General features: G+C 36.1%; 3 protein-coding genes across 5 annotated transcripts in view; 2 read left to right on the top strand and 1 right to left on the bottom strand.

The window, feature by feature from the left end:
• Positions 1–3,122: 3,122 nt before the first annotated feature.
• On the top strand, positions 3,123–5,129 carry LOC107593307 (microsomal glutathione S-transferase 3-like). The gene is made up of 6 exons (XM_016282974.1): positions 3,123–3,216; positions 3,667–3,791; positions 4,106–4,179; positions 4,385–4,442; positions 4,558–4,630; positions 4,754–5,129. Exons 2-6 carry the CDS (start codon positions 3,675–3,677, stop codon positions 4,882–4,884), a joined length of 453 nt encoding a protein of 150 aa, XP_016138460.1. The 5' UTR covers positions 3,123–3,216; positions 3,667–3,674; the 3' UTR covers positions 4,885–5,129.
• A 691-nt stretch (positions 5,130–5,820) lies between these two features.
• LOC107593278 (ERC protein 2) lies at positions 5,821–17,663 on the top strand. 2 transcript variants are annotated; one of them, XM_016282933.1, is made up of 11 exons: positions 5,821–6,288; positions 6,415–6,457; positions 9,053–9,159; positions 10,306–10,387; positions 10,525–10,702; positions 11,180–11,253; positions 11,577–11,653; positions 12,853–12,953; positions 14,526–14,614; positions 14,804–14,929; positions 15,913–17,663. In XM_016282933.1, the coding sequence occupies exons 1-11, from the start codon at positions 6,223–6,225 to the stop codon at positions 16,077–16,079; spliced, it is 1,110 nt and encodes a 369-aa protein (XP_016138419.1). In that variant the 5' UTR covers positions 5,821–6,222; the 3' UTR covers positions 16,080–17,663. The 2 variants fall into 2 exon arrangements, with proteins under 2 accessions (XP_016138419.1, XP_016138417.1); XM_016282931.1 differs by having other exon boundaries at positions 5,823–6,288; positions 14,801–14,929.
• A 670-nt stretch (positions 17,664–18,333) lies between these two features.
• LOC107593277 (cadherin-related family member 5-like) overlaps positions 18,334–20,268 on the bottom strand; it is an 18,180-nt gene continuing 16,245 nt past the window's right edge. For both annotated transcript variants that reach the window (XM_016282929.1, XM_016282930.1), the window contains one exon: positions 18,334–18,843. In XM_016282929.1, coding sequence (XP_016138415.1) covers positions 18,771–18,843 — 73 coding nt within the window. In that variant the 3' untranslated portion in view covers positions 18,334–18,770. The remainder of the gene's footprint in view (positions 18,844–20,268) is intronic.

The following is a 20,268-nucleotide window of genomic DNA, read 5'->3' as shown; positions in this document are numbered from 1 at the left end:
TTTCGCCTTTTACTAAAGATTTCCGTGGAGAGGAACACAATGAGTTAAGCTAATTTTTTGATGGTCTGTTTAATTGCAAGGCTTCACAATCAGGTTTAAATATCAGATTAATGACAGCGGTTTTGTGTTAGATAGTTTTTTTTTTTGTGAGTGTATGTAGTTTTCTGCGCACAGTTTTGATGTAATCGTAGCAGTAAATTAATGGCTTGACATCTTTTCAGAAAGTATGAACTGTAAGCGTGGAGTGTGCCTGTATGCAAGAAGAAAGCCTGTTTCGTCCGTATTTTATTTTGCTCTTTTTATCCCAACTCAACATAGAAACGACAAGTTATGCTATGTTTTCAACAGTGTCTGTCAAAATAGGCTCATCACTTTGTTTTAGTGTTTGTGTTAGCTTCTGTGAAGAGAACATTTCCTTTGTATTCACTAATGAAATAGTGCTCTCTTTTGGTCAGTTGTAGGCCTATCTGCAAGTACCCATCTGTGTCTTTTAATCAGGAATCGTGGTCTTATTTATTTTGACCTAAATTCCTATTTAAAAACAAAAAGAGAAGCCCGAATAGATTGATGTATTATATTATACAACATGTTCTAAGTACAAAAAATATTGAACAGAGGTCTTGTCAGTCTCCAACCGTTCTTGTGAAATGTGTTCCTGTCGCTCAAGTACGTACTAGCGCTGTTCACAAGCTAGTACACTCATGTTTCTCTTCATAGCGTATAAATCTTTCGCCTTTTACTAAAGATTTCCGTGGGGAGGAGCACAATGAATATAAACTAATTTTTTGATGCTCTGCTAAATTGCGGGGCTTCTGAGTTGGGTTAAAGCACAGGAAATTATTTGTTGTATGAGTATTGTTATGGATTAGAATTATTATTATTTTTTGTAAAATTGTGTTGTTTTCGTAAGTAATGTTTGAATGTAGTTGTAACAGTAGTTAATCGCTTGGGTATGACTGTACATCAGAGTAGTTGTATTTTGGCGGATAGCCGTTCGTTCTATTTTTTAACCTGAGAAACGCAAAAGACCGATTGGATTGATGTATTATATTATACCAAAATGTTCTAAGTATCCAGTCGTACAACAAATAACCAAATGTTGAACAGATGTCGTCTGTCAGTTTGTGAAAAGTCTTCCTGACGCTCATGTTGCCGTAGGCTACTAGCGCAATATAATACACTCATGCTTCTCTTCATATCGTATACATTTTTCGTCTTTTACTAAAGAGTTCTGTGGAGAGGAACACTATAGTTTAATTCTTTGGTGTCCTACTTGAAGGGGTCATCTGATGTGATTAAAATTTTTCCTTTCTCTTTGGAGTGTTACAAGCTCTTGGTGCATAAAGAAGATCTGTAAAGTTGCAAAGACTAAAGTCCCAAATCCAAAGAGATATTCTTTATAAAAGTTAAGAGTCAACCACACCTACCTAAAACAGCTCGTTCTAACACGCCCCCACATGTCTACCTCACTATCTGGGAAGATTTGCATAACGCCCCCCAAATGTTCACGCAAAGAAAGAAAGAAGGCTAACTTTTATTCTCGCTGTAGTATTGTTGCCGCCGCCATGTCGTGAAGTGCTGTGTGTTTCGTTGTGAAAGCGAAACTACTTTGTTTGGTCTTCCAAAAGAGGATGATATCCGCTTCGTCATGCCTGGAGCTGATCCGTGCTGGTTGCTGAGGAAATACATCAACTTCACGCTGTAGTTCGCCGGATCGGCTTTCACCGTGGACGTAGCGGAGTCCAGCCCGGGGTCGTCACATGTGGTTGCCGCAAGCCTCATTTGTCGAATCCGCCGGCCGCACCGTTATCAAGCCCGCCCGCCTCTGCTCACGCAGCCCGCCGGCCGTTCCTCACTGTAGGCCACCGTGTGTGACGCTGTGTTTCGTTGTGAAAGTGAAACTACTTTGTTTGGTCTTCCAAAAATGGACACGACTAGAAATCAGTGGTTAAGTTGTATTTACAACACTGTTCAAGAACAGTTCAACCTAAATATTCAGATGTGTGCACCGGTATTTTATAATGGGTTTTCATGTTTTTGTCTCGTTGCTCTGGCCGGACAGGGCATCATCACAATATGGTGAGGGTCGTCACATGCTCGAGGAATTAAGCCAATCATAACGCACTGGATAGCCGGCCAATCACAGCACACCTCGCTTTTCAGACAGATGAGCTTTGTAAAAATCGATGCGTTTCAGAAAGGCGGGGCATAGAGGAGAAACAATAATGTACTGTCGAATCCGCCGGCCGCACCGTTATCAAGCCCGCCCGCCTCTGCTCACGCAGCCCGCCGGCCGTTCCTCACTGTAGGCCACCGTGTGTGACGCTGTGTTTCGTTGTGAAAGTGAAACTACTTTGTTTGGTCTTCCAAAAAAGGACGATATCTGCTTCAGAGGAGAAACAATAATGTACAGTATGTGGAAAATAATGTTTTTTTTTAACCTTAAACCGCATAAACACATTTCATTACACCAAATACACAAAATAATGTTATTTTTTGCAACATCATATGACCCCTTTAATTGCGGGGGTTCTAAAACCGGTTTAATTGTTTAATTTTCTTCTTGTTTATTGCACATAATTGACCTCATACGTCATCCGCCCGGAACTGCTTCCAGTGTACAACAGTGAGCGCAAGCTACATTAAAGTGATTATTACATTTTGAATATGGATATTTTTCTTACAAAAATGCATTGATTTGCTACAGAAGGCCTTTGTTCACCCCCCAGAGCCGTGACCATTCAAAGACCATTTTTAATATAACTCCGACTGAATTCGTCTGAAAGAAGAAAGTCATATACACCTAGAAGGACTTGAGGGTGAGTAATTTATGGGCTAATTTTAATTTTTGGGTGAACTAACCCTTTAAGTCTTAGTTCTTTGTTAATTGTGCAACTATTATGACTTTGTTTTTGCCATAGTCCTGCTGCTGACATGGCATTAAAAACAAAAAACATTTTTATTTTTATAGAAAACAGGATGTTTTTTTTTTTTTTGATATGCGTATTTCTTATATTTTATAATTGTTATTTAAAAGTTAAGCATTAAAATCATTTTTAAATGGTTCCATTTTCTAAACAAACTCCTAGCTTCTTGAAGGAGGACCGGATGGGGCTTATGGAGTTTGACCCTTTACCCGTAAGCGTCACATTTACTACATGATCTTTGTTCTCTGGCCTCTGTCCTCCAGATAACCAGCACAGAAGCACAGAACAGGTAACAAAAGAAAATCAGCAAATGTCTTTAAAACTGTCTTGATTGACAATAATGATTGTGTCTGAATAATGTGAACAAATCAAAATTACCGACATGAATGCATGTCTTTTGCATTTACACTGTTATGAATGGTGCATGCAGCAAATTGACCTTTTCCTGCACGTGTGCTTATTTAACAAAAATGTAGATGTTTGACAACTATTAAAATAAATTGACTTTAACTTTACTGCAGCTGCTTATGACCTACTCTCATTTTGTGCTTTTGATAGTAACAAAAGTCCACTTTGAGTTCACTGCACTATCACAGAATGAGCACTTTCTCATTTAATTTGTAATCAGCATCAAATGGGGATATTTCTGTAGTCCCATATTTCCTAGTCCTTCTGTGTTGTCCACATCTGTATGTTGTCATCTCACACAGATCCTGTAATATTTCTGTTTTCTCCTCAGTCTAAAAGATGGTGGTTTTGTCCAAAGAGTACGGCTATGTGGCTCTAACCGGAGCGGCATCGTTTCTCCTGATGGCTCATCTGTCTCATGCTGTGGTGAAGGCTCGGATTAAATACAATGTCCAGGTAACTTAACATACACTAATCACTGCACATGCACTCATAATTTAACAGTGAGTTCCAAAGTTTTAGTTCAAGGCCCCAAAATTCAGACAATTCACACACAGCTTTCCTTTTCAAAAAATTGTAAGTTTTGCTATCCTAACCATACACAATTATACGTTCAGTTGCGATTGATTGTTTGCATTAGCATTTATTCCTATCACCATGTCTGGTTGAGAACAACTTTTTTAGAGTACTTCAAAGATTTTGCTTAATGGTCTCATTAGTTTAATTAGTTTGCCCTAAACCAAGAAGAAAGTATTTATTTTACTTTATAGTATCCGACAATGTACAGTGATGATACAGAGACTGGTAACAAATTCAACTGTATCCAGCGAGCGCATCAGAACACGTATGTACAGCATGCATCACATATACAGGAAATATGTGTGTATTCACAGCAAATCTTATATTACTGCTAAATATTAAAGTTTCCTTTGCAATAAATATCAGCTTACTGAATGTTTTACATTTTATAGAGAAGTGAATGTTGTGGTCCTTATTCATTTGCCGATGATTTATTGATTTTCACATCTGTGATTATTATTGTAAAACAGCGTTGAACTCTTGTCGCCATTCCTGTTTCATTTATCTGTGGGAGGGATTCAGCATCCAGTGAGTACAGATTCAAGCTTTATTAACCCTTACCTGGAGGTGCACTATAAATATGCATGCATGCAAGCTAACGCAAACTGTGAAGTGAACTGTTTGTTGTGGTTGTGCTTCTCAGCGTCTGGCCAGCGTGTTGGGAATGATCTGGATCGTCAGTCGGGTGCTGTACGCTCATGGATACTCTTCCGGAAGTGAGTCTCTTTGCACTTCTACCGTACTGATCTGTGTATATTAAAGACAAGTAAACTGACAGTATGAATACAGATCAAAACAGCTAGTGAAATGTGTTTCTGTGTTGTGTTCTGTCCTGTTAGAGCCCAAGAAGCGCCACCGTGGGTCGTTCGGTATGGTTGCTTTGCTGGGTCTGTTTCTTTGCACGGTGAACACTGGGAGAACGCTGCTCGGATGCAACTGTGGGTTGAAATGGGTCAAATGGCCCAAATAATATAAACAGTGAAAACTATGTTTACTATTCTAATTCTACATTCTATGAAGATGACAAGATAAAAAAACACCTTTATTTTCTCTGTTGTGCAAATTTAGAAAAACACTAGAGGCTCATTTCTCACTGTAAGAATCCAGTGTGTTCATTTGTGTTTTAAATAAACGGCACAGAAATGACAAAGTTCAGTTCAGTTTTCCCTCATAAATTGCATAGAAATGACATTATTTGAAAAATGCATATTATAACAACCAAGTGCATGAAGATTTACCACATCAGTGTTATTTTAGTATTGAGGTGTTTTCTGTTTTCATTTTAATTTTGGTTAAAGTTTTAGTAATTTTGTTGTCTTGTAATTTTTTTAATTGTTTTTAGTACACTGTAAAAAATGATTGTGATTTTAACAGTAAAAGACTGTAAAAATGCTACAGTAAAAACCTATTAACTGGTTAACAGTAAGTTTCCATACTATAGTCGCTGAATAAATGTAATTACATTTAATGTAATTTTACAGTAAAATACTGTTAAAAATACGGTTTTTAACAGTATTTATAAACCGCTGCGTAATATCATTGCGTCTGCTGCACCCATGGTACGGCAGCAAAGCTACCGCCAGACCCGGAGATCGGCTGAATGGATTCGAAAACGGTAAAACTCAACTGTTTAACTCTAGGGGAGTTGGAAAATGAGCCTATTTTCAAAAATAGTGGAGAATTCCTTTAAGGCTAGAAGGGATAGGTATGGCGCTACTGGGCATGCGCACATCAATACAGCCTAATTTTGTCACACTGTACAACAATAATTACTATTTTTTTCATTATTGTAATGGGTAGGTTTAGGGTTGGGGTAGGTGTAGACGTTAATAAAACACAATCTAATAGGGAGAAAATTAGCTGTATCCCTTCTTTCCTGAGGAGGGAGCGGCCATTAAACGAGATTCACCACATTTCCCATAAGCCATCTGTTGTGCCGGAAGTGGCGTAAATATAGTGGCTCCTGGATTTAAACTGAAATGGGCACTGATCCCATGAATAGAGGATTTTAGACATATAATAACTCCTTTAATGACCATTTTTATGAGAGGACATGCGTTCGTGAGGTTTCTTTGAAATGACCGGCCTCATAGAGTTTCTCACGCGTGTGTTTTGAAGCGTTATTTCAGTCGTTTGTTTCCTAAAGCTGAAACACTCCTCTGCATTATATCAGGTGTCGCTTCGCGATCCGTTTACCTGTCGCTGTAACCTCACCTGTCATCATTCCCGCTGGCTCTATGTGTCTGCATAACGCAGGCTGGGGTTAGGCTCGTACTTTAATCGAGAAGTTGATTATCAGCCGCTCAGGATGAACTGGGATCAACAGTTGAGCTCCATCATCTCCGAGGCTGATGGAAGTGTCGCAAAAATGAGAGTAAGAGACTATTTCATCACTAATAATTTTCTGTTTACTCACGCATGTTATTCTGGACCTGCGTGACTGACTTTCTTTTGTAGTAAGTTTTAATTTACCTCAGTTATTCATATTTTATCTTACAAGGAACGCCTTACTGCGCATGGAAGATCTCCCAGAGTAACAGAAGGTAAACTCATTTTTAAATGATTATTAAGTCCATTAATGGAGCATAAATAATAAATGTTGGCAGATGGGGAATGTTCTGTGTTAATGTTTTCTGTTCCTAATCTGGAAATAAAAGAGATTTTTTTAAAATCCCTTCCAGACCTGAAGAAGTCTTGGAAGTTAGTACAAGTCTTACAAACTTTTATTGACAAAATGTTAAAATACTAGGTTGCATATTCTATTTGGGATGAGTGTTAGTTTAGTTTTTATTATTAACACTTTAAAATAAGCTTTTTATATTTTAAGTTAAGTAATTTAGCTGTAAAAATGTTATTTTGTCATTTAAATTTTTTTGTTACTATTTAGGTTTAAATTATGTTTATTTCGGTTCCTGTTTTAGTTTTTATTTATGGTAATTCATTTTATTGTTTCAGGCTAAACTTATTTCAGTTTTACAACCCCAGTTCCAGAGAAGTTGGGACGTTTTGTAAAAATGCAATAAAATCAAGAATCTGTGATTTGTTCATTCTCTTTAACTTTTATTTAATTGACAAAAGTACAAAGAAAAGATTTCCAAAGTTTTCACTGACCAACGTAAATGCATTTTGTAAATATGAACAAATTTAGATTTTGATGTCTACAACACACTCCAAAAAAGTTGGGACAGAGGCAGGTTTAACACTGCGTCACATCAACTTTCCTTTTAATTACAATATTTCATTGTTTGGGAATTAAGGGTACTAATTGTTAAAGTTTTTCAAGCAAAATTTTTGTCCAGTCTCTCTTGAAACAAGGCTTCAGATGCTCAGCAGTCTGTGATTGTCGTTGTCTGACATTTTTTTGTTACTATTTAGGTTTAAATTACGTTTATTTCGGTTCCTGTTTTAGTTTTTATTTATGGTAATTCATTTTATTGTTTCAGGCTAAACTTTCAGTTTTACAACCCCAGTTCCAGAGAAGTTGGGACGTTTTGTAAAAATGCAATAAAATCAAGAATCTGTGATTTGTTCATTCTCTTTAACTTTTATTTAATTGACAAAAGTACAAATAAAAGATTTCCAAAGTTTTCACTGACCAACGTAAATGCATTTTGTAAATATGAACAAATTTAGATTTTGATGTCTACAACACACTCCAAAAAAGTTGGGACAGAGGCAGGTTTAACACTGCGTCACATCAACTTTCCTTTTAATTACAATATTTCATTGTTTGGGAATTAAGGGTACTAATTGTTAAAGTTTTTCAAGCAAAATTTTTGTCCAGTCTCTCTTGAAACAAGGCTTCAGATGCTCAGCAGTCTGTGATTGTCGTTGTCTGATTCTCCTTCCCATGTCTGCTCATACATTTTCAATAGGAGTCAGATCTGGACTGCAGGCTGGCCAGTCTAACACATTCACTCTGAGTCTACGGAACCACGCTGTTGTAGCACATGCAGAATGAGTGCTGGCATTGTCTTGATCTAATAACCATGCACTTCCCATGAAAGACATCATCTTGACGGCAGTATATTTCTCTGTACAACTCCAATATATGCCTCCATGTCAATGGTACCTTCACACATATGCAAGTCACCCATGCTGTTTGCACTGATGCACTCGTATAACATGACAGATGTTCGCTTTTGCATCTGTCACTGATGAAAGTCTGGATGGTCCCTTTGGTCTTTGGGACAGAGAACTCGAAATCCACTTTTCCCAGAAACAAGTTGAAATGTGGACTCATCTGAGTACAGCACACATTTCCACTGTCTTTTTGACTATCAGAGATGAGTTCTGGCCCAGAGAACCCGGCGGCATCGCTGCATAGAATTGATGTATAGCTTTCTCCTCGAGTAACAGAGTTTCAAGTTGCATTTCTTGATGCAGCAGCAGACTGTGTTAAGTGACAGCAGTTTTCTGAAGTAGTCCTGAGCCCATGTGGCTATATTTAACACCGCAGCATGACGGTTTCTTATGCAATGCCACCTGAGGGCTCAAAGGTCATGCACATTTAACTGAGGGTTCCTGCCTTGCCCTACATGTACTGTGATTTCTCTGGATTCACTGAATCTTTTCACAATATTACGTGTGGTAGTTGGTGAAAGACTTAAAGTCTTTGCAATTTTGCATTGTGAAATGTGATTTTTTTGACACTTCTCTCATGAAATTTGGCACAAAGTGATGAGCCATGATCCAGCTTTGCTTGCAAAGTCTGAGATGCTCCTTTTATACCCAAACATGATACCTTGACCTATTACCAATTCACCTGCTTACTGTGAACTGTTTCAAAACAGTTTAAAGTGGATGTTCTATAACCTTTTCACTTTTATTTTGCCTCGGTCCCAACTTTTTTGGAATGCGTTGCAGCCATCAAAATCAAAATTTGTTCATATTTACAAAATACATTTATGTTGGTCAGTGAAAACTTTGGAAATCTTTTCTTTGTACTTTTGTCAATTAAATAAAAGTTAAAGAGAATGAACAAATCACAGATTCTTGATTTTATTGCATTTTTACAAAACGTCCCAACTTCTCTGGAATTGGGGTTGTAATTTCCATTTAGTGTAAGTTATTCCGTCTAATGTTTATATTTGATTTTATTCATCTGATTTCACGTGGCCGTGTGTTTCTCTCTGTAGATGTGTTTCCGGTCAGAGAGGTCACAGCCGGTGTTGATCTGAAGTTGTCTACGGTTCAGTGGTCAGATCTGACCACCATCCAAACACAATTACAGCAGCAGAGTCAGGTCAGACTAACACCTGCTCAAATCACATGTTAATGTCCAGTTCTGGTGAACAACCAAGATAGTGTGCTATTAATATGTGTATATGGATCACGTAATACATTGGTAGGGCCCTTTGAAATGTTATATTTTTTCCTAAATTACGTTTAATTTTTTTCTGGATTCTGTGTTGTTGTTGTTTTGGGGGGGGTGGGGGTTCAGTAAAATTTTTCTGGATTCCGTTTTAATGGTTAAAATAAAATTTTATGTCAGTTGAAAAAGGTGCAGCACTCACTCTTGAAGAGATCAAAACTTTATTAATTAAAATAACAATTTTGTAATCAAAAGGAATGTCTAATCATTTGAAATATTTTTAAATGTAACAACAATTGATCAAAAGATTGACAAAAAGTAAATTACTTTTAATTAGGGCCCTAGGAAATCCCTCATATTTTTTTTGCCAAATTCTGTGGTTTCCATTTAAAATTTTTCTGGATTTAGTTTTCATTGTTTCATTAAATGTTATTCAAAAGTGTCTAATCAGTTGAATTCATAAAACCTTAGCAATTTAATCATTTAGTAAAATTTTTACAATATTAGGGCACTTTTATTTTTTCAGACATTTTCTATTAGAATTTTCCTTGATTTATGATTAATACAACTTTATTATCAAAAACGGTGGTTATCAAATGAAGCCATGAAACATGAACTGATTTAATTAATTAATTGATTAAAATCAAAATATAATCAAATGAAAATTTAACAGTTCTTTTTAATTTTTGGCAAACAAAGTGCTCCACAACAGAGTACAATTTTACTGTTAACATTGCATGATAATCCTTAAAAAATATTGATTTATGATTAATTGTACAGCCCTATTTTTAATGTATTCATCCAAAATTTGCCAGTTACCGCAACATTCCTTGTTATAAAGTAAATTCCATTTTTATGACTAGATTTATGATTCCATATGTTTTCTACATCCTGAAAATCATAGGGACTTACATGTGAGTTTTATTTATCTGTATTTAGTACTGTCATTGTAAATGGGGGCAGAATGTATCTGTTTACCTTTTTGTTTTGGAGATTTATATTTAATATAATAAAATGAATTCAACAACGGATCATTCTAGAATAACAAACCAGTTTTAAATGTTGTTTTTGTCACAGGCCATTGAGACTTTAACACAGAGTCTTCGATTACTGGAAAGAGAACGAAACACTCAGCAAAGACAAATGCAAACATTACAAGGTGATCATCAATCAGTTTCAATGTATTTCATTATACTACAATTTTATTGCAATTAACACTTCTTTCCTATAAATAAGTAAATAGACTATTTCTGTTGTTACTGAGGTCATATTTACTCCAGAATCTCTGTCTTCCAGAGGAGCAGAAGAGACTTCAGGATAAACTGGAGGAGAGAGAGCGGGATGCGGGGCGGAGATCACTGAGTCCTGGACCGGACCGACGGATCGAGCAGTGGAAGAGAGAGATGGATCGAGAGCTGAGCAGTCTGAGAGGTCAGATCAACAGCGCCACGACTCTAGGAAACCAGGAAGAAAGGTCTGTTTTATTTTTTTTATTATTGGTTTAGTTACTGATAATAACCCCATTTGGGATTTTAGAGTAGAGTAGAGTAGAGTAGAGTAGAGTAGAGTAGAGGAGAGTAGAGTAGAGGAGAGGAGAGGAGAGGAGAGGCTTTGGGAAACTGCCAAGAAAGGTAATTCTTCAGAGATGTATAATGTATTTATATGCAATATTTATATTGTGTACCTCAAGACAAGAAAGGAACTGACCAAATTAAAAGTTGCTTAATATCACCTTAAGAGCCACGATTTTCTAATTTTATATCAATATCATCATAAAAATCATAGTAAGTATTCATTCTATTGCTCCGGAACACATAAATAAGGTATGATTTAAGTGTGCTAGTGTTCCACTAGTGTAAAAGAAGCAGTTTAACAGCAGTGTAGCAGTGTACATGTAGTAGTTGAAAATCACAGCTATTTACTCTTTATAACTATGTTTGTCCATCCACAGTTTCAGCTCTAAACTGCGCAGAGAAGAACTGGAGCAGCTCAGGAGAGAGGTGGACATTCTCAAAAACAAACTCAGTAGGTCATAAACTAGTTACTTTTCATGTTTCTCCACCTGAGTGTATTCGATGTATACACTGTAGTGTTACACGCATAAATCAAACTCTTTCAGTGTTGTGTTATTACAGTCAGGGCTCTCTGAATAATGTCAAAATAAACACACGCACAGCCGATCTGCTGCTTTCACTGTCACGCAAATAAACATCCCGCTCAGATACTGCCTGTGTTTGTGTTGGCTTCACATTCACAACGCCTGCAATATTGATAGGCATTCAGACTCTGGTTACATTTACACCGTGTTCATGAATGTTAAAAAAGAAAACTGGTTTGTGTTTCTGTAGTGCGGCAGGAGGAAGATACGTTCCAGCTCCAGTCAGAGGCCAGAGAAACAAGGAGACAGTATGAACGCAGCTCTAAGGTAAAGAAATGACACGCACTATCGCTCAAAAGGTCAGGATGAAAGCAGTTAATAATGTCGTTTAACAAGCATGCATTCAATTGATCAAAAGTGACATTATAATGTCACAGAACATTTCTGTTTCAAATACATGCTGTTCTTTTGAAGCCTGATAAATTCAGCTTTGCATCACAGGAATACATTTTAAAATCTATTCAAATAGAAAACACTTATTTTAAATTGTAATAATATTTCACAATATTACTGTATTGCTGTTTTGGTGAACATAAGGGACGTACTTCAAAAACATCACAAAATCCCCCAAACCTTTGCCTTTTCTCATCCTTTACATTATTAATCTTGCCAGAGCAAGTGCACTTTGTGTCAAAATAAACACACGCACAGCCGATCTGCTGCTTTCACTGTCACGCAAATAAACATCCCGCTCAGATACTGCCTGTGTTTGTGTTGGCTTCACATTCACAACGCCTGCAATATTGATAGGCATTCAGACTCTGGTTACATTTACACCGTGTTCATGAATGTTAAAAAAGCAAACTGGTTTGTGTTTCTGTAGTGCGGCAGGAGGAAGATACGTTCCAGCTCCAGTCAGAGGCCAGAGAAACAAGGAGACATTATGAACACAGCTCTAAGGTAAAGAAATGACACGCACTATCGCTCAAAAGGTCAGGATGAAAGCAGTTAATAATGTCGTTTAACAAGCATGCATTCAATTGATCAAAAGTGACATTATAATGTCACAGAACATTTCTGTTTCAAATACATGCTGTTCTTTTGAAGCCTGATAAATTCAGCTTTGCATCACAGGAATACATTTTAAAATCTATTCAAATAGAAAACACTTATTTTAAATTGTAATAATATTTCACAATATTACTGTATTGCTGTTTTGGTGAACATAAGGGACGTACTTCAAAAACATTACAAAATCCCCCAAACCTTTGCCTTTTCTCATCCTTTACATTATTAATCTTGAAGGGGTGTTTTTGGTACTGTACTTTTAACATGCATTTAAAATGACTTCAGTTATGATCGGCTAATGTTTCCAAACACACAGGTCATGGTGCTGAATATATGCTTTTCACATAAGAGTTTATGTTCTGCAGGAGATGTTTTTGCCGTGTAGTTTCAGCAAATAGCTTGTTCAGTGTGCTGTTTTGGTTCAGGTCACACTCAGGTGTGATATTTTTATTCTGCAGACTTTGGAGAGTTTTACAGATTCGTACCGAACACACAGTTTTGATCTCGCTCGGATGGTGTCACAGTACCAGCACACTCAACAGGAAGTGCGTGACCTCAGGTGAGTGCGTCCACACAGTGGCACAAAACAACCGATGGAAAAACAGTGAGCACGTTTACATGCACACCAGTAAGCTGATAACTCACAAATATCAGCTTATTAAAATAACCAGTTTTCCCCGTTTACATGCACATCAGTAACCTGACAACGCAAGTAAGCTGCGTTTACATGACTTCATTAATAAATCAGGTTATTTCCCTGTAGTGACGTCAAAATATAATCATTTGCGTATCTGACTCCGAGTATTCCATACATTTCTCAGTTGTGATGTTAAATTAAGCTTGCAACATGTCGGGAAGCTTACAGCTCATATATTATCCTCTCATGCCGTTATAAACGCAGCATTGTGACTGAACCACTTCTACTTCTGCTGCACGAGATGAGAACACATTTTTATCATTTTCGGAGTAGTGAAAAAGTCTGCTTTTGTGATATATTTCCTTCTTTCTTTACTGCAAGACGTTTGCTCGGTCTAGATGTGCTTAAATCTGCACTAACGATGTGTTCCTGTCACGTATCACACATGCGCACTTCAATAAGCCGACAGAAAGCAGGTTATTGCGTTTACATGCCGTGCGAAATCGGAGTAAGAGGCAATAAACGCCGTTTATGACCATACTCCAATAAAAGAAAACGGGTTACCGCGTTTACAGGACCAAGTGTGTTTTCGGCTTATTAAGCATAATCGACTTAAGAACGTGCATGTAAGTGTTATTTTTAATATCGCTGATAAACTATACTATTATTGGCAAATATTTGAATTTTATTTCACATTTATTAATTTGAGATTTTCTGTTTTTAATCATTTAAAGTTTTTGTGCTCTTCGGTTTTATTAGTTTGAATGTGTCTGTTTAGATTTTGTTACAATGTTTTATTTAGTTTTTGTTGTTTTAGCACTAAACTCGAAAAACGAGAAATTCTGCTTTGGCAAATAAATATTTAGTAAATAAGTAGAGTAAATAAATATTTTATTATGTTTTAGTTGAGAAAATTTTTTTTTTTGAAATAATAGTAATAATCGTATTATTTAAAATAATGCAGAACATGTGTTTTGAATATGATAATGCAACACAATGTCCAGACAGTCCAAAAGATGGTTTGTGTGCATTTTAAATATATTCAAAGTCAGTATTTGGAGCATGTTTACATAAATGTTTATTTTTGTTTTTAGAATTGTTGAATCAGTCACAGTTACGTGTATTAAAGTAAATTGCCAATTTTGATTTCATCCCAATAATTGTAGCATTTCATAACTCATGTTTCCAGTGTTGTGAGCCAAATTTCAAAAAGTGACATCATTTAGTGTGTATCTTTACTATACTATGAATGAATGATTAACGGGTGCACATAAGGTTTTCAGTCTGGTTGTCATGAGAGCACCTGGAGTTTTGCTCACACTGCACATAGTGCGACCCATTAAATATAAGCATAAAAAATCAAATAATTAATAATAGTATTATTGCACTTTATTTAGTTATTTTTTAATGAAAAGGTTTTTAATGCTTTTAGTTTTTGTTAATGCTAGTAGTCTTGACTAAAGGAGGGCGCTTTATTTTCTGTGTGTGTTTTAGAGTCACCGTCTCAGAGCTGAAGGACGAGGTGCGAGGTCTGGTCCTGAGAGAAACCCTCCCCACAGCTGCACCGCTACCACAGAAACCAGGTGAGACGCAGCTGTGAAAGGGTCTGATCATGCTTCTCTTGTTTTCCCCTTCAAAGCCTTTTCTAACGTTAGTCGTTTAGCCTCTCTGTGACCTGTAGAATCAAACCAGCTGTTTTTGGCTGCTGAGCCTGTAAGATTTCTGCACAGTTATCCTCCTTTCATGTTTCTCTCACTCCTGTGTGGTAGCAGTGGTAACCGTGAAGACGAGGCCCCAGAGACGCGTGTCGTCAGGGTCGGAGGATGATTTCAGTCCCACCCCCAGTCTGGGTGAGATCAGCTCAGATGAGTTGGATGCATCATGGCTGGAAGAACCAGGTGACACATGCACGCATGCATAAGCACACCTGACACTGACACCAGATATACGTGCACTGAAGAGTGAATCTCATGCATAGATTATTTTGACTGTAAAATCTAAATAAAAAATTAGTTAGCAGACTTTTTTTCAGATCTGCATGTAAACGAAATTACATATATATACTGTGTGTATATATATATATATATATATATATATATATATATATACATACATGTTTTATTTAACATGTATTGATAAATAATATTGTAAAATTATATACATATTTTTTTATTTGATTTAAAATGCTAAAATATTTTTTAAATTAAATTGTCTAAAAATAAAAGCTAAAATGTATGTCCTCATTTAGAGTGCCAAGTAAAGCATTTTTCTTCAGAAGTGAAAAGGGAGAAATTATTTGATGAAATGTGGATGGATTTGAGGTTATGAGGTTCATATTCGAGGCTCCATCAGTGTGACTGACAGAGAATTTGAGTTAAATGAGCATGACTGATGTCTTCAAAACCACTGACAGCATTCAGCTCAGGAGAAATGAACAGAAACCAGTGCAATCAAATGTTTGTGTCATTGATATACTATTGTAGATTTTTGTTAATAATTTGAACTAGATTTAATTTTTGTATTTTGTTTTCATTTTAATTTCAATGAAGATTTTAATACTTGTTTCTTTTGTTGTAAATATCTATATATCTCTAAATAGTTTTTTTTATTAAAAATTGTAATTAGTTTTAGAAATAAAAATCATATATATATGTGTGTGTGTATATAAGTAAAAAAAAAACTATTTTATTTCAAGGAGTATTTTAAAATATTATATTAAATAAGTAATATTTAATGTTTTAATTAACATTAATAACCCTAATAAGAGGAGGGTACTTTTACTTAAATAATATTTATTCTCCTCCTTTTTTTTTTAGTATGTTTGGATAACCCACCCTAGTGGTACACACTAACAATTACCCATTTTTCTCATTGATTTTAGAGCCACAAACCAGGAGGAGGCGCCGGCGTGTCCGTTTAAGTTCAGACCTTACAGGAAGTGACCTCAGCGACGATGGAAGTGGGCTTGATAGTAACCTTGGCAATGATGCTGAAGGTGTGGACAGAGTTTCAGACAGTCCTCCAGATCTCAGTCTCAGTGACCTCTGACCTTAAAGGCCAGTAAATCTATGTGCTGCTATTAGAGGAAATGGAAACCTCGGTCTTACGTTGATTCAAGTAAGTAGTTTACTTGTGTCATGAAGGCCCGGACTGTGCTATTTATGCTATAATTGATCAATACGTTCATGTAAAATCAAGACCATGGACACAGAGGTTTTGCAGTATTTTATGACTGACACACATTATTCACAGAGTCTTTATAGGCTTCACAAGTATTGCACTGACATACTCTGAGGTATCAGCTACTAAATGTAAGTTGCAAAAAGAGTGTTTTCAATATGAACATGCAACACGTAACATCCATTTAGTCAAAAACAGTTTGACTCTGGCTTGTGTAGATGTTGTAAATGTATTTACAGGCAGTATTTGGAGCATGTTTGTCACAGTAAAGCCAGAAATATGTATTAAGAAAGTAAATAGTCAATTTTGATTTCATGTTGACTTCAGATTTTTGAAGAAAAAAAAGAGTCACTTTTTTTCCATTTAAAATAAGTCTCAATAATTGTAGCATCTCATAACCTGCGCGTCCAGTGTTAAAAAAGTGACAATTTAGTGCATTTTAAAGACTTTTATTAATTAAAAAAAGAACATTGTGTAATAAGAAACACTTTAAATGCACTCTCACAAGTTATTACACGAAGTAAACATCACACATCCATCAGCCATCACACCACAAGGATGAAAATACTGTATTATTGACTTTTTTTATCAATCAATAAAATGTTAAATGTTGAGTCTATAAATGTTGAGTTTTTATAAAACATTTTAGGCACAAGAAAAGCATTAAAATTGTCTATTTATTAACTAAAGGTCTGTTTTTTACCATCTTTGTCAAAGTGCTCACAAATTGATTTTTTTCTTAAAACATTAGGTTGAAAACAGTTGAATTTTGCAACCATCATGAGCCAAGAGCCAGTTGCATTTTCAGCGCTGTTGTTTTGTCTATTTGATGACATTCCAAATGATGTAAACAATTCCACATTTTCACTTGAAGTGAATTGAACGTCTGTATGGCTGACAAAAATGGTATTTCTCAGGGGTGGAAACATCCTTGGGAACTAAGCAGAGAAAGAAGTGAAATGAACATTGGGAAATCATTACTGATGCTGTTTGTACAGTATCAAAGGAATTTTCCAGATTTAATACAGGTTAAACTGTATAATTCGGTCTCCAAATTTGTAAAAACAAGCAAAAAGTAGTTTACAGTAATACACTTGGGAAGACTCTCCTTGTGTGTGTCGTGCAAAAGTTACAGGGTTTAGCAGCTGTACAGGAGTTAGAAAACTGAATGTAACTTCACACAGACAAGGTTAGTAGACTATTATATACTAGTGCCATGTAAGTCACGTGGCTGTACTGTTGAAACCGAAATGCATTTTATTGTTTATTCAGGTACCCCACAGAAGTGCATTACTGTAAACATGATTGTTGCTGACTTGAGAGATTAAAATGATTTTGTGTGATGATCGAAAACTTCTACTGAACGTTGAGCATATCCTTCAAAGAGTAGTTCTCCCCAAAAATTTAAATTTGCTGAAAATTTACTCGCCCTCTGGCCATCTAAGATGTAGATTTGTTTGTTTCTTCATTGGAACAGATTTGTAGAAATGCAGCATTTCATCTCTTGCTCACCAATGGATGCTCTGCAGTGAATGGGTGCCGTCAGAATGAGACTCCAAACAGCTGATAAAAACATCACAAGTAATCCACACCACTCCAGTCCATCAGTTAACATCTTGTGAAGCCAAAAGCTGCATGTTTTTAAGAAACAAATCCAGTTTGTATAAAAGTGTTTAAACTTGCTTCAGGTCATAATAGGAGTCCATAATCCATAATAATGTTTCCTCCAGTAAAAAATGTCCATCCTCTGTTGTCCTCTCAAAATCCACCAACATATTTATTTAAATCTGTTTTGGACTGTTTTTACTTGTAAACGGTGCTTGATCGAAGCAGATTTCTCTCCTGATTCAGACGAGATGACTTTCACACTAGAGAATGTGGAAGCATTATTATAGATAGAGGACTCTTATTTTAGCCAGAAGCAACATGTAAAAAAATCTTAATGATGGATTTGTTTCTTAAAAACATGCCGTTTTTGGCTTCACAACATGTTAACTGATGATTACTTGTGGATTATTGTGATGTTTTTATCAGCTGTTTGGACTCTCATTCTGACGGCACCCATTCACTGCAGAGCATCCATTGCTGAGCAAGTGAAGTAATGCTAGATTTCTTCAAATCTGTTCCCATGAAGAAATAAACTCATCTACACCTTGGGTGGCCTGAGGGTGAGTAGATCTTTCAGCACATTTTCTCTTTAGAGTGAATTATTCTTTTAACAAATAACAAGAAGCTGATCAGAAAAAACAAAGCAGCAGGTTAATTCTAGAATTAGACCATGTAACACAAACACACACACAGCTGAAGCAGATCCAGAGACGACACGACAATCAGAGAAACAAATACAGTCAAAAACAGCTCCCAAATATCCCCGCAGCACACAACCCTTCCCAAACCCCACATAAAGTGCAAGAAAACAACCCAACGAACAGGAACTGACGGCCACGGTGAATTTAACAACTAAAGTGGAGTATGACGCTATATTTAGTCCTGTAACAGAAACAACAGGAGTGTTTGTGCCTCTGTGAAGCTCATTTAATTGTGCCTGTGTTGTGTTGATCAGCGGATGTTGGGCACATCTGGGTTTTCAGTAGCTGTACATGGAGAGAGGCGCGTCCTCCAGCATATCATCCTGAAACACACACACGTCACTGAGCTGTTTGCAGGAAACACTGTCATCTGTGAGCGACACTGTATGTGCATCAATGCCTAATTACTGATACATACAGGTTTAGTGTAAATACTTATTTTTTTTAATGCTTGTTTAATTTATCACTATTAAGCTTTAGTGAGTTACATGGAATTACATTTTTTTTTTACTTTTTTATTGTTAAAATACCAATGTGTCAAAATAAAATGTCATATTTCCCCCCGAATATATGTATAAATTATATACTCTATATATTAGATCATAAGGGAGTGATATCATAGTTGCCCCCCCCCCCACAAATTAAAACATAACACTAATAACATTGCAATAAACATACATTGAGTTATACAGAATGTAAAAAAATCACCTGCAATTTTTCAAATGTTTAATGTTTAATTTATCGCCATTAAGCTTTAGTGAATTACATTTATATTTAGTCATTTAGCAGACGCTTTTATCCAAAGCGACTTACAAATGAGGAATGGAAGCAATCAAAATCAACAAAAGAGCAATGATATGCAAATGCTATAACAAGTCTCAGTTAGCCTAATGCAGTACACGTAGCAAATTTTTTTTTTATTATATAATAAATAAAAAGAAAACCGATAGAATAGAAAAAGAATAGAGCAAGCTAGTGTTAGAGGCTTTTTTTGCTTTTGTTAATTGTATACTAAATGAAAAGAAAACAAATAGATAGAATACAAAAAGATTAGAAAAGCTAGTGTTTTTTTTTTTAAGAAATCAAGCAGTAAATGAATAGAGTGTAAGTCTAAAAGGGACAAGTTTTTTTTTTAAAGAATAGAATTAGAATTGAGAGTGCTAGAGTTAGAGGGTCAAAAAAAGATGGAAGAAATGTGTTTTTAGCCGATTCTTGAAGATGGCTAAGGACTCGGATTGAGTTGGGCAGGTCATTCCACCAGGAAGTAACATTTAATTTAAAAGTCCATGAAAGTGATTTTGTGCCTCTTTGGGATGGCACAATAAAGCGATGTTCACTTGCAGAACCCAAGCTTCTAGAGGGCACATACGTCTGAAGTAATGAATTTAGGTAAAGGGGTGCAGAGCCAGTGGTGGTTTTGTAGGCAAACATTAATGCCTTGAATTTTATGCGATCAGCTATTGGTAGCCAGTGCAAATTGATGAACAGATGTGTGATGTGCATTCTTTTTGGCTCATTAAAAATGAATCTTGCTGCCGCGTTCTGAACAAGGAGTTGTGAAGCATGTTCTGAAAGAAAGGGCCTGATCTTCTTGATGTTGAATAAAGCAATCTGCAGGACCAGGCAGTTTTAGCAATGTGGTCTGAGAAAGTAAGCTGATCATCAATCATAACTTCAAGGTTTCTGACTGTTTTTGAAGTTATGGTTGATGTGCCTAACTGGATGGTGAAATTGTGATGAAACGATGG

The sequence above is a fragment of the Sinocyclocheilus grahami genome, unplaced genomic scaffold (assembly GCF_001515645.1).
Source record: "Sinocyclocheilus grahami isolate Dianchi unplaced genomic scaffold, SAMN03320097.WGS_v1.1 scaffold168.1, whole genome shotgun sequence".
NCBI classification, from domain to species: Eukaryota; Metazoa; Chordata; class Actinopteri; order Cypriniformes; family Cyprinidae; genus Sinocyclocheilus; species Sinocyclocheilus grahami.
The sequence above is the reverse complement of the archived record's forward strand: the minus strand, read 5'-3'. Positions and strand labels throughout refer to the sequence as shown.